Genomic DNA, 19978 nt, shown 5'->3' on the forward strand with positions numbered 1-19978 from the left:
GGGGGGGGGGGGGGGGGGGGGGGGGGGGGGGGGGGTGTGATTGCCCTCAGAGACTGTACAGGCAGCGCTAAATGCATGTAGTGAATGTGTGAAATGTTCAAATAAAGACAGTTTATCTGACAAATGCTACATTATTTTGGACCCGGTCTCTCTAACAACAACAACAGAGCGCAGCCATTCATTCTGGGCTGATAAACACATTCACTAGGCAACATACTAAATCTATACGGAAATAGCTGAAGTGAAATGACGCTCATTGTTTCAAGTAGGAATAAAGGGTAGTGTTTGTACTGAGGATGAGGTATTTTCTGTTTAATTCAATGATTACAGATTGTTTGTTAGAGGAACTGGCTTGTGAAGAAACATTCTACATAATTCCACAAGAAGCAGGCCGTGTCTTGGTATGATAGATGTTCCTATGGGGATATTACAGTGGTTCTCCACAGTGGAGAACCACTACAGTGGAGTAACAGAACATGTCGAGGCCGGTCGTGTGTGTGTGTGTGTGTGTGTGTGTGTGTGTGTGTGTGTGTGTGTGTGGAGATAATAATGTCATGATTCTGACATCTGTGTGTGACTTGCTCTCTTGCTCTCTCCCTGTCAGACACGTGATGACTTTCTGGGACAGGTGGACATCCCCTTGAATCAGATACCGGTGAGTGCTGGGTTGCAGGAAAGCCGCCTTCTTTGTATGTTGATATCCGTGACTTGTTTGACTTCCGTTGAATGTATTTTCCTATAACATGTTGCTTTTACTGTACGAGCTCTCGACCTCTAGTCTTACCCATGTCACCATGTAAATATAAACAGGTGCCGCGCAGTGCACCCTTATACTAGTGTCTGTTCCACATCGTCGTCTACAGTTTTGGAAACACGGTCTGTCATGTTTATGTTATGTTCCTGCTTTGTTTCATTATAAATACAACACCCATAAATTAGCCCTAACGGTCCAGTGTCCCCATCATTTCATGTAATGTACTGTGTGTGTGATACAGTGTCAGGCAGTAGTATTTTTCCATGTGTCTGTAAGTGTTTGGAGAATTAAATTTCCTTTTTATTGTTGTGTTTTTTTTCTCAGACAGAAAATCCTAACACAGAAAGGCCATACACATTCAAGGATTTTCTGCTTCACCCACGAAGGTTGGCATTATTTCATGGTTATTTAATCTTTTGTCTTTCCCTGTTTTACTTTACATTTTTACATATTTATTTGCAGGAGAAACAACAGACCACAGTTCATACTCTATTTTGTTTTTGTTTTGTTTTTTTAAATACTTCTGACAATATTTTTTCTCCTTTTGTTCAAATAAATAATTTGTGTTTGTCACGCAGCCACAAGTCCAGAGTCAAAGGTCACCTGCGTCTCAAAATGACCTACCTTCCCAAAAACTCAGGTTCAGAGGAAGAAACACCAGAGCAGACTGAGGACACAGATGTAAGTTGGTGACAAGATATCTTGTGTTCAGTTCGTCTGCAGTGATCAGATCCTGCCTTTTCATAATAGATAAGCTGCACCCTAAGGTCAGTCAGTGCTGGCTTGTCTGCCTCTAATTAATGTTTAGAGCATCTATCTAAATAGCTCATAGATTTTATTTCCCCACAAGAAAAATCTTTGTTTATTTTTTTCCTCTATGGAATCAGTTCTGGCGCACAGATAAAATAATTGTGTATTATTGCACATGGATATTATATTATATTGCATGGATATATTGCACTGCTCTATTCAACTTACACAACTACAAAATACACAACGGAACAAGTATATAGAATCATTTAGTCATTTCTTAAGAGAACATTTATTTCATGCTGTGTAACCTTTGGATTGTCACTTTTCACCACAGTTTAAACAATAGAAAGTCAATGCAGTAGTAGTTCTTTTAGAGTATCGATCTCCTCCTTTAATGTAAGTTAGGGCTAGATGATATCGTCAAAAATGTTATTATGATAAAAAGTTTCATATCTTTCAATATCGATAGTTATCACGAAATATATCAAATCGTTTTTTCTTTCTAGTTTAAAGGCTGATTATCTTTTTTTTGCTCCTGAGTGAAAGTTGAAGAACCCTGATGGTTAATTGTGGTTTAAACTCTTCTTTATGGTCAACACTTGATTCCAAACAGTGGATCACTTCACAAATCTGAAGCAGAACATTTGAAAACAATTATAATAAAATCTTTGTTAACAAATATGCTTGAGTAAAATTAAGTAAAATCTTTTTTCAGTCCTTTTTCCTCAACAAAATAAACATCTTAATAAAAAAACCTCTTAATAAAAAATTGGTGGATGATTCAAGTAAATAGTCAAATATTTATTTATTTATTTTTTATTGTCCAGCCCTAATTTAAGTCTTGTCTTAAAACACGAAGTCCACGAGTCCAGCTTATATTTGTACCAGTGTTTGTCCATAGCCTTACTAAAAATGTTGATGATTTCTCCAGAATACTTTTAAGCCAACTTAGCGCTTTAGTCCTCATCCTAGCTGGCGAATAGTCTCCTAGTTGCCAAGTCGTGTTTGGTGTGTGCAGCTAAACAGCTGGTAACAGGATATTGTTTCCATCCAGCTTTTGCTGCCTTTTAAAACTTTTTGTTTATGTTGTGCAGCCTGGTTGGGAGTTTCTGGAGGCTCAGGACATGTCAGGTCCCAGACAAAGCCAGGTGCTGCCTGCTCTGCCCCCTGGCTGGGAAGAGCGCCAGGACAACCTGGGAAGAACCTACTATGTCAATCATGAGAGCAGAACCACACAGTGGCAAAGACCCACAATTCAGTAAGACTGCTCCCCTTTCTCTAACAAAGTTACATCACTTTCCTTGTCAGTGCAGTACTGATGGTTATGAGTGTGCGTGTGTCCGTCCTAAACAGGGACAGTGATGTAGAGCTGCAAAGAAGACAGAACAATAATATGGACGTGGAGCATGCTTTTAATACACGCAGACAGATCTCAGACCACGACGAGAACAGCACACGAGAGTCTCCTGAGGTAATTTTCAACTTTTTTAAAACAAATTTGTATTTGCATTTGTTTTACTGTGTCCTGCTTATATTGTGTTACTGTGTTCTGTTCACACTGACTTTTTTTTCTGTTATGTTTTGGAGAATGATAAATGATAAAAGTGAATTTACTCACAACATTTTCAAATCACAGCGTACCTTGTTAAAACTTTGCAACTGACAACAAGTGACATTTTTAGTGTCTTTCTGCAAATTTTTGCTGGTGAACATAGTGGAGCATTTGGCAGCTAAAGAGTCAGATATTGCCCTCAGGAGTTGGCAGAGACCAAAAACAGAGCCAAAGAGGGTAAATATTGGACATAAATTCATCAGGTGGACAGAAACACTACATCAAATCAATGCTAATGTTTCTCCGTATCTGATGGATCTGTACCCGTTTGATGACAAGTTTAACATGTCAACTTAAGAGGTGATGATATGTCAGTGTTACATTCACGGCTTATTTCTACTAAGTGGGAAGTGTCCAAAAAAATCAGCTAATGCAGATTAAAGAATATCACACAGCCTTTTTCCACACATCTGTTCTGATAGCTATGTAGATTTAGTCAAATGTTCTGGCATAAACACGTGACTAATTTCATTTACTCCAAACAAACTAACTTGTAGGTTTGCTAAATAACAGGACTTTCAGTGGCTTATACTGTATGCTGAAACTTATTTGGCAGAGCTGTTGTTGTCGGAGCTTGTCTCAGTCCCCCCACTGTGTGTTCTTGATGATTCTCTTCTGTCTCGTCTTTTAGAGCTGGGAGATTATCACAGAGGATGAGTCCACCTTGTACCACAGCAGTAACCAGCAGCTCGGGTCACCTCCCGCACGCACACCTGTGCCTGAGTTCCACGCGGTCAGCGACGACCTGAGAAACATTCACCTTTCAGGGGCCACAGCTGGCGAGCTGCGCACCTCCCAGACAGTGAGTCATTTTCTGTGCAGCATAAGGTTCTGATTACTGAAAGTCAGAGGAAGAGAGACTCCTAATGAGATTAAAATGAACCACCAGCTGAGAGAGAGAGAGAATATACACATTAATGGCCCAAGTGATCATTGTTTTTGACATCCTTCTGCTCTCTTGCAGGATCATGTTAGTAATTCAAGCCATTCCAGTCTCAGAGGAAGTGCCCGGAATTCAACAAGAGAGGAACATCCTGTTAATCCTGTGGTGAGTATTTCTCTCCCTGTTGAAACCTGATTTTTTTTTTTACCAGTCTGGCATCAAAGTGTTGCTGTATGAGTGTTCAGACGTGTTCACGATTCACAGGTATTTTTTTTTTAATCGTCACTACCTCTGTCACTTCCTCTGGTGTAGAATAGTTTTAGTGAGGTTATACATCTCTTTATTGGTATCATGTTACTCACTGAGTTTAAGGTTGTCAGTATTGATAACTACATTCAATTTCTTTGGCATCAATAGCTGCTTCCAACCTCAGCTGGGCTGCCTGCAGGCTGGGAGGAGAAGCGAGACAGTAAAGGAAGACGCTACTATGTCAACCACAACAGCCGAACAACTTCGTGGACACGACCCCTTATTCAGGTACAAAGTGGGCGTTTCATTTTTCTGTCTAACTTGCTCAGTATGGATCTGAAATCAAGTGAAAGTAATTTGTTAAACACCAATACCTCTCCATTTTATATTTTTGGTGGACAGAAAACCTCAGAGGCAGCAGCAGCAGCTGCAGCAGCAGCAGCACCACCATGTGGTTCAGGTTTACCCCAAAGCACCCCTCCATCCCAACCACCTGTCCCCCCCGAGGAGTCTCCTCAGCACACCCCAAGCCCAGAGGCCACACAAGAGTCTGGCTTCCTGCCGGCTGGTTGGGAGGTTCGCAGTTCTCCCAATGGAAGACCCTTTTTCATTGACCACAACACAAAGACTACTACCTGGGTGAGAAAGCAGCAGACTTCAGATGCACTTTTGTTCCAATTATAAGTGTTGACCACCCACTTGAGGATGCAGTTCATTTAGTGGCCACTAGGGGCTGCCTCCAATAAAGTCAATGGAATAAGTCAGAATTTTATTTCCACAACAAGAAAGGGTCTCAGTTGTTAAGTTAACTTTTTCTAATGTGTGTAATGGCAACAACAGTCAGTAGTATCTCCAGCACCATTTCTTGTGTAAGCATTTCCTGTCTGACAGAAAGACATCCTGTTTGTTTTCCTCTGAACAGGAAGATCCCAGGCTAAAGATTCCTGTGCCCATGAGGAGGAGAGCCTCGCTTGACCCATGTGACCTTGGCCCTCTGCCGGTAACTTCATCTGTTACAACTTTAGGCTTTAGATCTCAGGCAGAAATTATTTATGGTTCCTTTATTGTTCTGTGGTTATAATGTGTAATCACAGTTGCGTTGCCTATTGTATTTAATAGTTCAACTTAGAAAAATTTTTCTTCCTTCTTAGCCTGGTTGGGAGGAGAGGGTCCATGCGGATGGAAGGATTTTCTACATAGATCACAGTGAGTATGACATTTAATGCTAAAAATACATCTTGGACTAAATGATGACTAGTTTCTAATAATGAATTAACTGATGTAATATATTTCATAGACACCAGGACCACACAATGGGATGATCCCAGATTACAGAACTCAGCTATAACTGGACCAGTGAGTATACATTTAATTTGACAGATTGTTCTTCAGTAACATGATATTAGCATATAACAGTTCTCTTTTTATAGCTTACAGATTTCCTATAAATATGTGCCATTGACCGCTGTGTGGCTCATAAGGTTAAGATTGATTTGTTGTCACTGAGCACTGTCCTTTGTTGATTATAGGCAGTGCCTTATTCCAGAGATTATAAACAGAAGTATGACTACTTCCGGAAGAAGCTGAAGAAACCGGTGAGTGTCTTCAAATAGCAGCTGTAACTGAGACCTTGGAAATACATGATGAAACTATTCTAATGAGGACTGGTGTTGCCTTTAACCTCTGATATCAGTTTCCCACTCTCACTTTCACATATGCTGTATTTATTTAACCTGTAGAGGATCATAAACTTTCTCCTTATGAACCATACAGGCTGACATCCCAAACCGTTTTGAGATGAAGCTGAGACGAAATACGTTGCTAGAGGACTCATACCGACGCATCCTCTCAGTTAAGAAGGCCGACCTGCTAAAGGCACGACTGTGGGTGGAGTTTGAGGGAGAAAAAGGACTGGACTATGGCGGCGTGGCCAGGGAGTGGTTCTTCCTCATGTCCAGGGAGATGTTCAACCCATACTACGGACTGTTTGAGTATTCTGCCACGTGAGTCCAAACATGGCCTCTTTTTTTATACCTTCTCTGAATGTCTTGTACATCATTGAGGTGAGTTTAGATGAGACACACAGTACTAAACAGTCTTGTATTGCTCAGCCATTTACATTCAGAGAAACGTGCCGATGGTCTGACTTCATTTCGTCGGTATTTTTCAACCTGGACAGTACTGAGCGAGTGCACTGCAGTCAGCAGCAGCAAAACAAGGCTGTTGTCCCAATTAGTCACAGAGACACAAAAACATGGGAAAATAGGGTCCAAGTTGAAAATTACTGAAGTTACCCTTTACGAAACAGTAAATGAAAGACATCCAGAACAGATATTCTGCTTCGAAGACTCCTAAACAGGTCTGGAAAAGTCTATAGAAATTTATGCAAAAATACAAACTCATATACATAATGAACTAATGCTCATTGTGTGCAGTCACAGACTCTAGACTTTGGTTTAGGGAATATACATTTTTTTGTTTACACAGTGTTAGACAACACTAAGTTTCAAATTAAAAACTGTGGGATCAAGTTCTCCATAGAGCAGTTTATTAGCACAAAGTACACAATAACAGAATAATTTTAATAACAGTGGCAATATAAAAACACACAGAAAAGAGCTGTAATTATCTTTGAATTGGAAGCCGGACAGCTCATTTAGGAAAATATTTGTTTTTTGAAGTTCCTCTTCATGTTTATAATTTGTCTTGCAGGGACAACTACACACTGCAGATAAACCCTAACTCAGGTTTATGTAACGAGGACCATCTGACCTACTTCAAGTTCATCGGCCGTGTGGCAGGCATGGCTGTGTATCATGGCAAATTGCTCGATGGTGAGTGCCAACTGATTGTATGAAGGTGTGAAAATTGTAGTTCAAATGTATTCAAAGGGTAATAAAAAATAATAATAATTTTGGAATAGGAAACAGCTATAAATTGGTTGAAGAATTATCTCACGATGTGTTTCTATGGATGGTCTTAAATCAGACTCTTCGGGGATTTCCAAGGGTGTTCCCCAATGTTTGATTTTAGCTCCTTTTGTACCTTTACGCGGATTATACAGTGATATTTTCAGTTGCCCCTTCACTGAACCACGCCATAAATGAGCTTCAGTTATCTTTTAAACAGCTTCAAGTCTCACAAGGACTAATGCTAAGAAAACTAAATTTATGACGTTTATGAGGGCTTGTTCTCGACCCCCAGGTAATAAATCTATCAATACAATAAATGGGGACTAAATTGAAAGTTTTTTGGTTGGATGACGAGCTTTCTTTCAAAGTTCATATTGAAAAGCATGTAGAAAAAGATTAAACTGAGGTTGTGTGTGTTACTTCAGAAATAAGGCTTGTGTTAACATTATAGCCAGAAAAAAAACTTGTGCAGGCTACCTTTTTAAGAATACTGCCTCTACTACTCTCCACCTTTTAGATTCTGTGTACCATAGTGCTCTACGCTTTTTAACTAAGTCTGATTCCCGTACACACAATTGTACGCTTTATGATTTGGTAGACTGGCTGTCATTAAGTCTACGTAGACAACTTCTTTTGCATATCTTTGTTTACAAGTCAATGGTGGGTTAACTGCCGGCATATTTATGTAATCTCCTGACGAAGAATGACAGCAGTTTTCATTCTCGTTCCACCAGGTGGCTCTCTTACCAGGTTCCAAGGGTTTTTACTGAGCTGGGGGAAAAAAGCCTTCTCTTACTTTGCTCCCTGGTCTTGGAATAACTTGCAAAACTTACTACATCTAAATGATCTAGTCACACTATATGAATTTAAAGCCAGGTTAAAATTCCACGTAACTGCCTCATGTGACCTGGATTAGACCCTTTCTTTTATATGTGATGTTTGTGTGTTTTGACTGTGTTTAAAATTGTAACTGGTGTGCCATCTTGGCCAGATCTTCCTCAGAAAAGAGATTCAATCTCAAGGGACTTCCTGGTTAAATAAAGGTCAAATAAAAAAACTAATCGGTTGGAAGGTCAACGTGATTTTTGCAAATTGTATGATTTTATTTTTTTTGTCTTCTTCAAAGCTTTCTTCATCCGGCCTTTCTACAAGATGATGCTGCAGAAGCCCATCACGCTCCAAGACATGGAGTCTGTTGTGAGTGTCACACTGAATCAGGATCTTCAAATGACAATGGTAATCTGGGAGACATTAATTTTGTTATATTTGTTTGTTGTCTTTTCAGGACAGTGAATATTTCAACTCCTTGATGTGGATTTTGGAGAACGACCCAACAGACTTGGATTTGAGGTTCACCATTGACGAAGAGCTGTTTGGACAGGTGCGTTCAACATGCTGCCTCATCAGCTTTTCAGTTTGTGATAACTGGTTTTCTGATTTACATGACATATCATTCTTCCTGTTCAGACCCGCCAGCATGAACTGAAGCCAGGCGGCACAGACATCGTTGTCACTAATGACAATAAGAAGGAATATATCCAGTAAGCAACGGAGCTCCTCACTTAAAGAAAAACACTTCTCATCATCTTCAGCGTTTGATGCTAATGTGCTGTTTTGTGTTTTACAGTCTGGTGATGCAGTGGAGGTTTGTGAACAGGATACAGAAGCAGATGTCTGCCTTCAAAGAGGTAGCAATTTATTTGCTGCATGTTTTGTAACACAGCTGACACGTTTAAACAATAAAAAGTAAGAATAAAAATCTGTCATATTTATTTGTGTTTTAGGGATTCTTTGAGTTGATACCACAAGATCTGATAAAGATCTTTGATGAGAATGAGCTTGAGGTGAGTTTTCCAGTCGGACTGATGGGCTGAAATGAACCAGATTCATTCTGGCAAGATGAATAACAGTGTGTCTAATTGCCCTCTTGTCCTCCGCAGCTGCTCATGTGTGGTCTTGGAGATGTGGATGTGAATGACTGGAGAGAGAACACCAAGTATAAGAACAACTACTGCTCCAACCACATCGTTATCCTGTGGTTTTGGAAAGTAAGACAACTTTCCATGCCTGGAGCCATCAAGCTGAGCTGTGGATGTTTGAGTTTTTCCCTCCCCGTTTTAAGAAGAGCTTTGTATAAAGTTATTTATTTTGTATATCTGTTTGTGTTGTTACAGACGGTGCTGTTGATGGATGCAGAAAAGCGAATCCGTCTTTTACAGTTTGTGACGGGAACATCAAGAGTCCCAATGAATGGCTTTGCTGAACTCTATGGTGAGAAAACTCGCAGCATTTTCTACTACTACTACTGAGTTGTTGTTGTTAGAAAGTGGTTTCTTGTTTGCTTTTTCTTTCCACTTATCCACACAGTACAAATAATTATTTTCATCTCATCTTTTACCTCTATACTGTATACACTTGTCGTCAATTCACAGGTGGCATGATTTTCTTTTAATGTTTCTTGTAAATTAATTCTGATGGTTTTATTTTTTCAGGGTCTAATGGACCACAGCTGTTTACCATCGAGCAGTGGGGAACACGTGATAAACTCCCCCGAGCCCACACATGGTGAGCACGTTAAAATCTAACGCAGTTAAGTTTAGAAATGTGGGTAACACTTTCTATGAAGGTCATCGCTATAATGACTTATGCATATATTTATAACACGATATAATGCGTCCATAAGACATTAACAGTTAGAAACATGCATTAGGCGCTATAGCAAAGTTCATGACGTATTATGACCTTTTGATTTAGTGTTTAATAACTAATAGTAATACCAGTTTATACCACTGTCCGGCAAGAATCTCCGACCATGTTCCATAACACATTATAACCACCGTCTCTGCCTCGTTATGAATACACTTTAGTCACCATTTACAATTAGTGGTATAAAATGGAATAATAGCTTATAGTAATGTTTAAAGTTATATAGCATGTCTATGAGTAAAGTGTTAAAATATATATCCCTGTATAATATATTACAGGTGGACATAATACCATATTAACTACTTATAAGACCTTATAACACGTAATTGTTTGCTTTAAGTAAAGTGACACACATTTTGCGCAGGAAAACAACTTTTATTTATGTTTCTTCAATTCATGAACAATCTGTATGAATTTTGAACATTTTGCAGTTTAGCACAAAAACGAATCATGTTCATAAAGTGGAGAAACATAAATAAGAGTTGTTTTCCTGCGCAAAATGTTTGTCACTTTACTTAAAGCAAACAAAGACATGCTATATAACTTTAAACATTACTATAAGCTATTATTCCATTTTATATCACTAATTGTAAATGAAAAAAGTGACTAAAGTGTATTCATAACGAGGCAGAATCGATGGTTATAATGTGTTATGGAACATGGTCGGAGATTCTTGCCGCACATTGATATAAACTGGTATTACTATTAGTTATAAAAAAGGTCATAATACGTTATGCTATAGCGCCTAATGCATGTTTCTAAGTGATTATAACAACTGTTATAATGTCTTATGGACACATTATATTGTGTTATAAATATATGCATAAGTCATTATAGTGATGACCTTCATAGAAAGTGTTACCGAAATGTGCTCTGGTCCTTTTTCAAATGTACAGCGAGTCTGTGCCGACATTTAAAAAGACTCAAGCAAACAAATTGCCTACGTTCCTTTCTGCCCTCTCTCTTTGCTACTGATTTTTTTGGTTATGTTTAGCAGTGAGGTTTGTAGTGCAGTTCAGCTTTTATCACAGCTGTGAGGAACATTCACAAATATAATTCTTTTACTGTAATGAGGCTTGGATGTACGGAGCCCCCGCTGTCTCTAAAGATTATATTTTTTATCTTGTGTGCACAAGATCTATATTGTGGGGCTTCAGGGGCTCCACAAGGATGTCCTATCAGGCTCATATCAAGACATAATAATAATAATCATAATCATAAGGCCAAAGAACATAATATGGCGTCGTTACTGCCGAGGTGTACATCAGCCCTGACACGTGACACTGAATATTGTGCTTTGCTTCCTTAATCTTAGGAATCCCATGAATAAATGACTAATAATTTTAAAAAAAAGGACTAGTACCAAATAATAATATCTAGTTGAGCACAGTGGATTGAAGCCCTCTAGTGGTTGGATACAGTCATAGCTCTCATTCTGTCATTGGAGAGCTAAATACAGTCAGTAAGATGCTGCAGTCTTCTAAAGGGATACTCCACTGATTTTACATGTCAAAATCTATTTTCTAGTCACAGAGAATGCAAAAGTTGCATTTTGGGAAGTGTAGCTCGAGGGTTTTTGAGCTTGACTCACATCAGAGACTAAAAGTCAGGATATTTCTGCCTCTGCAGCACCATATGTGACTATTCATTTGGAAAGTCCCTGAACTTTATGGAGATGCAACAGCTGAAGTTGATTCCAGCTAATCTATTTTTTTATTTAAATGACTCCTGCTTTGATGTGATTTTAACCTTTGTTTCCTCATTTACTTTCACCCCTAAAGCTTCAACCGACTGGACCTGCCTCCTTATGAGTCTTTTGAGGAACTGAGGGAGAAACTTCACATAGCCATCGAGAACGCACAAGGCTTCGATGGGGTGGATTAGTGCTTCTGCTGTAATTGAGGTGAACTGACATTACTGCTGAGAGAAAAAAGCTGTGCGTCAGATTGGGGTCTCAACCTGCCAGCTGTGTGACAGTCACACAACCTTCGCTTTCCCACACTTCACGCAGAGAAAGGACATTAAATCTGGAGTGACGGAGGTTTGCATCGCTCCGTGTGTTTACAAATCAGGTTTTCTTATTATTGGATTCAAAGTCGCTCAGAGGTGTATCCGCTTTTATTTGTTCTGCTAGAATGCTTAAATATTTAAAGAACTTGATTCTGTGAAATGACAATGTTACAGAAATGAATGTGAATGCGAAGCTGTATACTGTATAACAAAAACAAACTTTAGGAAACATTAGACTTCCCATTGTATTTGGTGGGAAATTAGTTTAGTTATGGAAAGTTTTGGAAAGTCCCTTAACTTCCCTCCACGTCCCTTCAACACATGTTAGTGCTGGAAAGAGTGGACCATGGGTCAGAATAGTCAGGCCACTGTGGTAAAGTCACAAAGTTATTTTTTTACCAAAAGGATAACATAAACCCTTGATGTTTGAATACAAAAAAAATATGAACTCACAATCCATGTAAAGTGAACAAGTCCATAATCCCTTTAAACGTGACATTGGCCAAACTGGAACATTACAAGATGAAAATGTTGAGGAAGATGAGGGCAACGTGTTAGAAGTTTATTCCAGATGTATAGGACGTTTTAAACGGCAAAACCTGAATGATAACTCGGCAATTCAACCTAAATAAAACGGGTGTGAAATATTTTCTCTCCATTTTTTAAATTCTCTACATAATTATACATTTTTCATTCCATCAAGCTCTAAACACTGATGCAAATCTCACACATATGCACCTCAGAAGCATTTGTAGCAGAAAATCTGCAGGTTATACACAAGTTTGAGCGACTACTCTTAAAGCAAATGTACCCTTTAATCATTATAGTAGTGATGTACCAATACCAGGACCAGTTTAACAGGCTCAACTAATTATACCGTAGTTTGCATCTGCGTCATCTACAGATCCAAAGAAGTGAGTACGTTCAGTGTTAGATTGTGCTAAAATACTATGCATAATTGTACATGTTGACATGAGATACTTGAATGACTTTTGAGTGTCTCAGTTATTACATAAATATATTGTACCAAGTACAAATATAACTTTGCCTTCTACAAAATGAGGATGAGTTTATTCTTATACTACTACTGTTTATAGTCACTCAAATTGGCAAATAGTGATTATTGGTGCACCTCTAAATTATACGCCCATCTTCTGTTTCATGTATGAATCAGTAGCCACTTACACTCAAGTTCAACACTGACTGTTTGTGTATCCGAGAAACAGATAAAAAAAAATATATATACACACACACACACACACACACACACACACACACACACACACACACACACACACACACACACACACACACACACCCTGGACAGTTGCTTACAGAAACATTATCCGACAGAGTGAGGGTCATACACTTTGCATACAGAATGTTAAACATTATGTTTGTGTTGCCTTTTGTCAGTGAGTGATATCTTTTTGTTTTCTTTTACTCATCATGGGTGTCTAATTGCAGCACAGTGCTCTATTTTTAAGAGTACAACTTTTAAAAATTAGTTTTGTTAGTTGTCAAAATGTGTACAGATTATTGTCCATATTCAGAAATGAGTAATCACCTGTAATACCCTTTGTAGGAAAGTAACCTTACTTAGGCAGTAGTTTTAAAATTTTCCTGACTGTAAAACATGTGTTTACACTGCCTGCCATGTTTACAGGTCGTTGATAAAGGAAGATATTGCGGGCTGGTTCTTGTCTCTGACAACACAATTTTATACTTATGCATTTATAAACTGAAGCACTTTGTTAATATCGATGAGTCTTACTTCTGAACTGTCTGAATCTTTGCCATTCTGTCACCGGCAGACCGCTTAAATTGCTCTTTAAGGAAATTATCCTATGCTTCAAGTGCACCTGTGTTTAAATGTTTACATGTGAACATTGCTGAAAGTAAGCACATTATCTTCTTTCACTTGTATTTAAGATTAAATACAGAGGCCTTCGTTTGTAATGTAATTTAGAATTTCATTGTTTATTAATGTTTTAATCCTTAAATGGAAGTACTGTCATACATGTATTGTTGTCTACTGAAGAATAATGAATAGATCAATACTTAATTTCTGATATATCAAATTTTGTTATGATAAAATTGAATTTATAACACCTATAAGTGCATTACTACAACAACAACAACATGCATGCAACATATATACAACAGTTTTGTAGCTGTTAAATTCCAATTTGAAGACCTATAGCACACCAAATGAAATATAAATATATTTGAAAAATAAAGATGTATAAAAAAATATTATTCGCTGTCTTTGTGTCTAACTTTCCCACATATTCAGCTGTTGTGTTGTAGTTTGTTTGTTTTTTACGTGCATTTGCTTTTTCTTATTACAATATTTCTCCATTCATTTGATGCATTTCTGCCAACTGTACTTAACATTGAATGATTTCTGGTTCATTTAACAAAGTTCCCAGTAAATTTTATCGTGTTTAGTATTCATAAGCAGTATAAACACAGAGTAAATAGTTTAACACACTTTAATGTAAATTTTTAACTATCATGTATTTGTCGTCAACTGTAACTTCTCCTGTGGGCACCCATGAGGGGAACCTGTACCACGAAGCGAGTTAAACATATCCAGGATATGTTTTCGTTATCTGTCTTAACATACCCTAACAATCGCGATCGGGATAAGCGGTACCACGAAGCTGGTTATCAACTCGGTAAATCAACCCAGGTTTCCCAATCCAGCCGTGAGCGCGTTCACATAAAAGAGGCGGAGTTAGCAGCAGATTACAAATCACTGACATGAATAAATCCACTGTCAGGAGAGTGTCATATTTTATGAACGAGGATTAAACAATACAAAAATACGACAGTAGCACGGCTGCATCTGACACATGCAGGGAGACAGAAAATCGCCAACAATGTGAATGCCTAAATGAACAGGTGTAGTCTATAATGCGTTGATTTGATGTGTTCTTATGAGCTGTATGAAAATATCAGCCTTATTCTTTCAGCTCTGCTGTGTGTTGGCGTTTCCACATGTGCTGAAATAGTAGTGAAAGACTGAATCTCAACATTTAACCTACTGAAAACTCATCTAGTTACCTGCGCCCACATCGCAAAAGGTGGGACTGAAATGTCTCTGTAGTAGGCTATACTAATCTAAAATAGGCTAGATAGCTTACGTTCATATTAAAATTTAGTATTTCAATATCCCAACCAAACTGCTAATAATTCAACCTCACATAAGAAAAATGAAACCCATTTATTTTAACGGCTGCGACAGGCTGTGTGAAACGAACTGGGAGCAGATAAATAAAATAGGATATTAAACACATCTCAAAGCAGTAAGTAGGCTCAGCCTACTGTAAAAACCTGTAGGCAACAATAGCTTAAGGCTTTTAATCAGTCTCCGTAGGATGATGTCGCTTTAGCCTCTAGAGTTTCTCCGTATCACCGCAGCAAACATAAAGCAGCCTATAGGCTAAAACAGTCTGTGGGGTTTGCTACAGACGGTGATGTCATTTTCCAAGAGAGCTGATTGGTCAGTAGGCGGCGTTTTCATAGAGTTGATCTCTTATCTGGAACATAACCTGCTCCGGAGCAGGTTAGCCGTTCAGTTTAAGTTACCATGGCGATCTACCCTGGTAAGAAGTGAACCCAGGGTTAACCCCGAAGTTACCTGGATAAGCTCAAATCCTGCTTCGTGGTACAGGCCTCTGGTGTCTTCACATGATCAGTTTGAATTGTTGACTAATACTGTTTATTAATAAACATTAAAAATGTCTTATAACAGCATTGTAGTGTGGTATGAACACTTAATAAATGTTTATATAGGCTACTGCTTATAAATGTTAAATAAGAAGTTAAAGTGTTTTCCAGTTGTCTTCTTTTCACAAAACTATCACATAGAATTTGCAGAGCGTTTAACACAAACACAAGAAATTGAGTGCAGCATTCACCTGAGATTCTTCTTACAGTCTTGTTTCTAAGAAAGATAAACCTCTATAAGATGTGTTGGCAAATTTCCACCGTGAGAATATGTTGGTTACCTGGTGTTTGCTAAAATAAAAATTGAAGCAAAGAGTGGGGAAAGCAAATGCAATGTAGGGGTGTTTGAATGTTACGTGGGAATGTCCATGGAGGGACTATGTGAGGATCCAGCAGACTGCAGTTTCCAAATCCATCCACGAATACCAACGGTCTCTCTTCCTCAGTGAAAGTGAGATTTCATATCCACGTCACACTAAAGAGGTAACTGCCCTGTGGCCTCATCTCTCTAGTCACCGCAACGTTCGATGTAAACATATTATTTTATCTCATGTGTCAGACCGGGGACATTACAGTGATGTGAGATGAATATCTAAGACCAGATGTAAGTGACAGTAAAGAACAGATAAGGTGCAGGAAACGAACTACCTCAAATCTTTTAATTTTCCATTTTGTTGTTTTGTTTCTCATTGTCTAGACTGAGAGTGTGTTTTGTTGTGGAATTTCCTTTTAGACACCAGTATGTGAGTTTTGAAAACACCTTTTGGAGCAGACATTTTCTGACACAATGCCAACAAAATGTCTCCATTTAACATTTTATTTTTGACAACTGATGCTGATATCTTGCTTCCAGTATTTCAGAATATCCTTAAAGTTCTTAAATTCATGTGTTGTTTCCCACGATCAAACAGTGGTACATGAAGTATTCAGATCCTTTACTTAAGTAAAAGTACTAATGCCTCACTGTACACTGTACAGTACTGCATTGAAAATGTTACTTAACTAAACTTGCGTAAGTAAAATCAGGAAAATGTACTTTTATGTATGTGAAAGTACTCAAGCAGAAAGAAAAATGTCCCCTGACTGTTATATACTGTTATAAATTATTTCATTATTTCTCATGCATTAATGTAAAAGCAGGATTTACTCCTGTAGTTGGTTGAGGTTAAACTATTTTGTATCAGACTGCAATTAATGATTATTTTCATTATGGATTGATCTGCTCATTATTTTTCCCATTAATCAATTGTAAAAATTCAGAAAATAGTGAGAAATGTTGCCCAGAGCCCAAAGTGGCACCTTCACAATGCTTGTTTTGTCGGTCCAAACCTCAAATTTATTAAAAATACATTCAAACAATTAAAAGGAAAACCAGCAAATCTTCAAATTTGTGAAGCTGGAACCATGAATTTTTTTTACATGAAAAATGACGATTACCATAATATTTCCCAATTAAATTTCTGTCAATCAACTAATGTACTAGCTGTACTTGTATAAACTGTTGAGAAATTTAATATCATATTTTAATACTCTTCATATGTTTTGTGTGTAAGAATCTTACTTTGTAAAGTAACTAGTAACTGAAGCTGTCAGATGAATGTAGTAAAGTAAAAAGTAAAATATTTCTCACAGAGAGGTAGTGGAGTAGAAGTAGAAAGTGTCATGAAAAGAAAATACTCAAGTAAAGTACAAATACCTGTAATTTGTACTTAAGTACAGTCCTTGAGTAAATGTACCTAGTTGCTGTCCACCACTGCAATCTAACCATATTTGTGTGGCTTGTGCAGCTGTAGGTGTTTGTAGTACTGAATTATTCCAGCTGGAGGAGATAAAACCACTTTGGATCATCACCTAATTTTTAACATTCTTACATCTGACAGCATTGGTTTGTTTCAAATCATTTTGGAAACATTGATTCCTTTCAAAGTTTTTTTTATGTCCAACTGTTTTTCTTTCATTTTTAAACTGCTTAACAGAGCTGGGAGGACCGTTTGTTTATTTGAATCTGTGATCCTGTGTGTTTGTTGACCTGCAGTCCTCATTCATACCAGCTCAACAGCCACAGTCCTAATTTCGTTTCTCCACCATCCCCACTGTTGTGGCATTAAACCCCCCTCCACAGGGGTCAGTGGAAAGGTCACACAGGATTCAGGCCAGCCTTTTGTACACTTCTGGGGTCAGCGGGGATGGGCATGTGTGGTAGCAGGAAGACACAGGCCTCGGCCAATGGCAGGAGGTCTCCTTTACCCACAACCTTACCAACATTCATAACCTGATAATGACTTTTACGCCATTGATCCGACCTCAGAGCTTGAACTGAGTTTACATGTGGGCCGACTATCATTCCACTCAACAACTGTGCCATATTGGCAGGTGCCAAAACTGAATTCTTGATTAATGAAACACCCTGAGGACAGCCTCTTTCTGATGTTATGTAAGGGAGGAGCCAACAACCTGCTCTGAGACTGTGGTCAAGTATTTGGTTATGTGATACAGTGCAAGTACTTCACAGGGAAACATAACAAGCTAATAGGTTATAAAGTGTGTGAATGAGGTTGTTGTGGCAGAAGAGGACGTTTGTTGGAAGAGGTTAGATTGTTTTGACTAATTGAGGCTTTTCTTGAAATTAAAGGGGGAATTTTACATTTTCTTAACCATATGAATCTATTTTTCAGATAACACTGCAAGATCCTACATTTACTTTGAGGGCACTTTAAAGTTATTTGTTTAAAATGAGGTAACTTGTTATCTTGACTAAAGTTACACTTTTCAAATTAAAATTAATTATTTGTCTGTTTCAAATTCAGGAAAAAGAAGGTGATGGCAGTGATTTCTTCCCCTTTTCATTGTTTTTTCACTGAATTTATTTTGGGGAAACAAACTCGGCTAAAATTCATTGAGGCAGCAATATAGGATCCTCCATCTTTTAAAATCTCTTTCTCAAGTGCATAAATAGCATTTTTAATAAACAAGTGTTAAGAACTTTGCAGCAGTGCTACTGTTAGTTAACATCAGTAATATTTCTGTTTCTGAACATTTCTCTTTATTTAAGAGTGCAGGTTTTCACGTTTTGTTTTTCTTTTTTTCTGATTGACTGGACATCACAGCTGGTTGCAGTCCTGCTGCTGAATAAAGTTTCACAGAGGGAGGGGGCAAGGACCGTGGGAAGGTGGGGGGTTTGATGTTTCTCCACAATAAGTGATGGACATTGGATCAATATCAACATTGACACAGCAGCTGTCCTGCTTCTACCAATGCTTCCTCATAATTAGAGGGCCCAGTTTTAAGACAAGAGACAAAATCATTTCCATTACCATTTCTTTTTTTCCCCCCAGTCTGTAGAGACCATTTGGTGTGCAGTTGGTCTCTGATACTGAGGGATCTGTTCTCATCAATACAGCTTCTCTTCTATTGATAAAGAAAAGTGAAATGGTATTGGTGGAGGAAGTTAGGCAACATAATGGTGTGCAAGTGCTGAAGTCTCATTGTTAAAAAATGTACATAACATCCACCATGGGTCAGTCAGAGTTTTGGTGTGAGGCCCACACTACACAGAAAAACATGACTGATGTGATCTTAAAGTTATTGATACAAAACACAGTATTAATATTCCAGACAAATCAGTAATATAATAGAATTATAATATCAGTTGAAATGACAAAGGCCTTAAGGTGGATGCTGAACTTTTACCTGTCTTGTCTATTTGTCTTATAAGGGGACCTTGTGTGAAAATGTACATGGTGGATTAAGCCAATATAAAATTGTGTTTAAACACATAACTACAAGTAGGGGGTAAGTGGGGACTAATGTCTAATCTTTGCTCTTGTAGAAGGTAACACTTTGCCCGATTAGATTCAGTAAGAAATATTTTTTACTCGTCTGCATTTATCTGACATCTATAGTTACTAGTTACTTTGCAGATAACATATGTATTATACATCCAACATGAATTGTGCTTATTAAATATGACACATTGCTGAGTGGTACCCAAAGGTATTATAAAGTAGTCAGACCTAGTGCAGGACTACCTTAATATAGCCTACTATATATAGTGCCCTAAGCAAAATTTACACGCTTTATCTTGGGATCATTTTACTGCTAACACTTTGGTGTATTTTCTTTCTCAAAGAATGCTTCTAATGCAGAGATTTTATTTTTAGGGTTACTTACAGTGATGCAGACTCTGTCTCAAATAGGTAACAGCAGCCTAAAAGTTGGACGAGGGCTGATGTGTGAATGAGTTCAGGAGGAGAGCGCTTTCCTCGCTATGAGCTACAGCTAACGCTAGGTGGAGTTGGACTAAAAGCTTCACTCAAACTAACAGACGTGATGAACTGACTAATGTCCATCCCAGAAGAGGGAAA

The 19978-nt window shown here is 38.1% G+C and overlaps 1 protein-coding gene across 2 annotated transcripts in view; it reads left to right on the top strand.

Moving 5' to 3' along the window:
* nedd4a (NEDD4 E3 ubiquitin protein ligase a) overlaps positions 1–13206 on the top strand; it is a 33869-nt gene extending 20663 nt beyond the window's left edge. For both annotated transcript variants that reach the window (XM_046033442.1, XM_046033443.1), the window contains 24 exons: positions 605–655; positions 1079–1140; positions 1333–1435; positions 2602–2765; positions 2861–2978; positions 3751–3921; positions 4084–4167; positions 4420–4539; positions 4654–4890; positions 5174–5251; positions 5403–5457; positions 5549–5607; positions 5781–5846; positions 6025–6254; positions 6964–7085; positions 8290–8360; positions 8449–8544; positions 8631–8704; positions 8791–8851; positions 8948–9007; positions 9104–9211; positions 9338–9434; positions 9656–9728; positions 11651–13206. In XM_046033442.1, the coding sequence (XP_045889398.1) occupies positions 605–655; positions 1079–1140; positions 1333–1435; positions 2602–2765; positions 2861–2978; positions 3751–3921; positions 4084–4167; positions 4420–4539; positions 4654–4890; positions 5174–5251; positions 5403–5457; positions 5549–5607; positions 5781–5846; positions 6025–6254; positions 6964–7085; positions 8290–8360; positions 8449–8544; positions 8631–8704; positions 8791–8851; positions 8948–9007; positions 9104–9211; positions 9338–9434; positions 9656–9728; positions 11651–11753 (2463 nt within the window). In that variant the 3' untranslated portion in view covers positions 11754–13206. The remainder of the gene's footprint in view (positions 1–604; positions 656–1078; positions 1141–1332; positions 1436–2601; positions 2766–2860; positions 2979–3750; positions 3922–4083; positions 4168–4419; positions 4540–4653; positions 4891–5173; positions 5252–5402; positions 5458–5548; positions 5608–5780; positions 5847–6024; positions 6255–6963; positions 7086–8289; positions 8361–8448; positions 8545–8630; positions 8705–8790; positions 8852–8947; positions 9008–9103; positions 9212–9337; positions 9435–9655; positions 9729–11650) is intronic.
* The last annotated feature ends 6772 nt before the right edge of the window (positions 13207–19978 follow it).

The sequence above is a fragment of the Micropterus dolomieu genome, linkage group LG20 (assembly GCF_021292245.1).
Source record: "Micropterus dolomieu isolate WLL.071019.BEF.003 ecotype Adirondacks linkage group LG20, ASM2129224v1, whole genome shotgun sequence".
Classification (NCBI taxonomy): Eukaryota; Metazoa; Chordata; class Actinopteri; order Centrarchiformes; family Centrarchidae; genus Micropterus; species Micropterus dolomieu.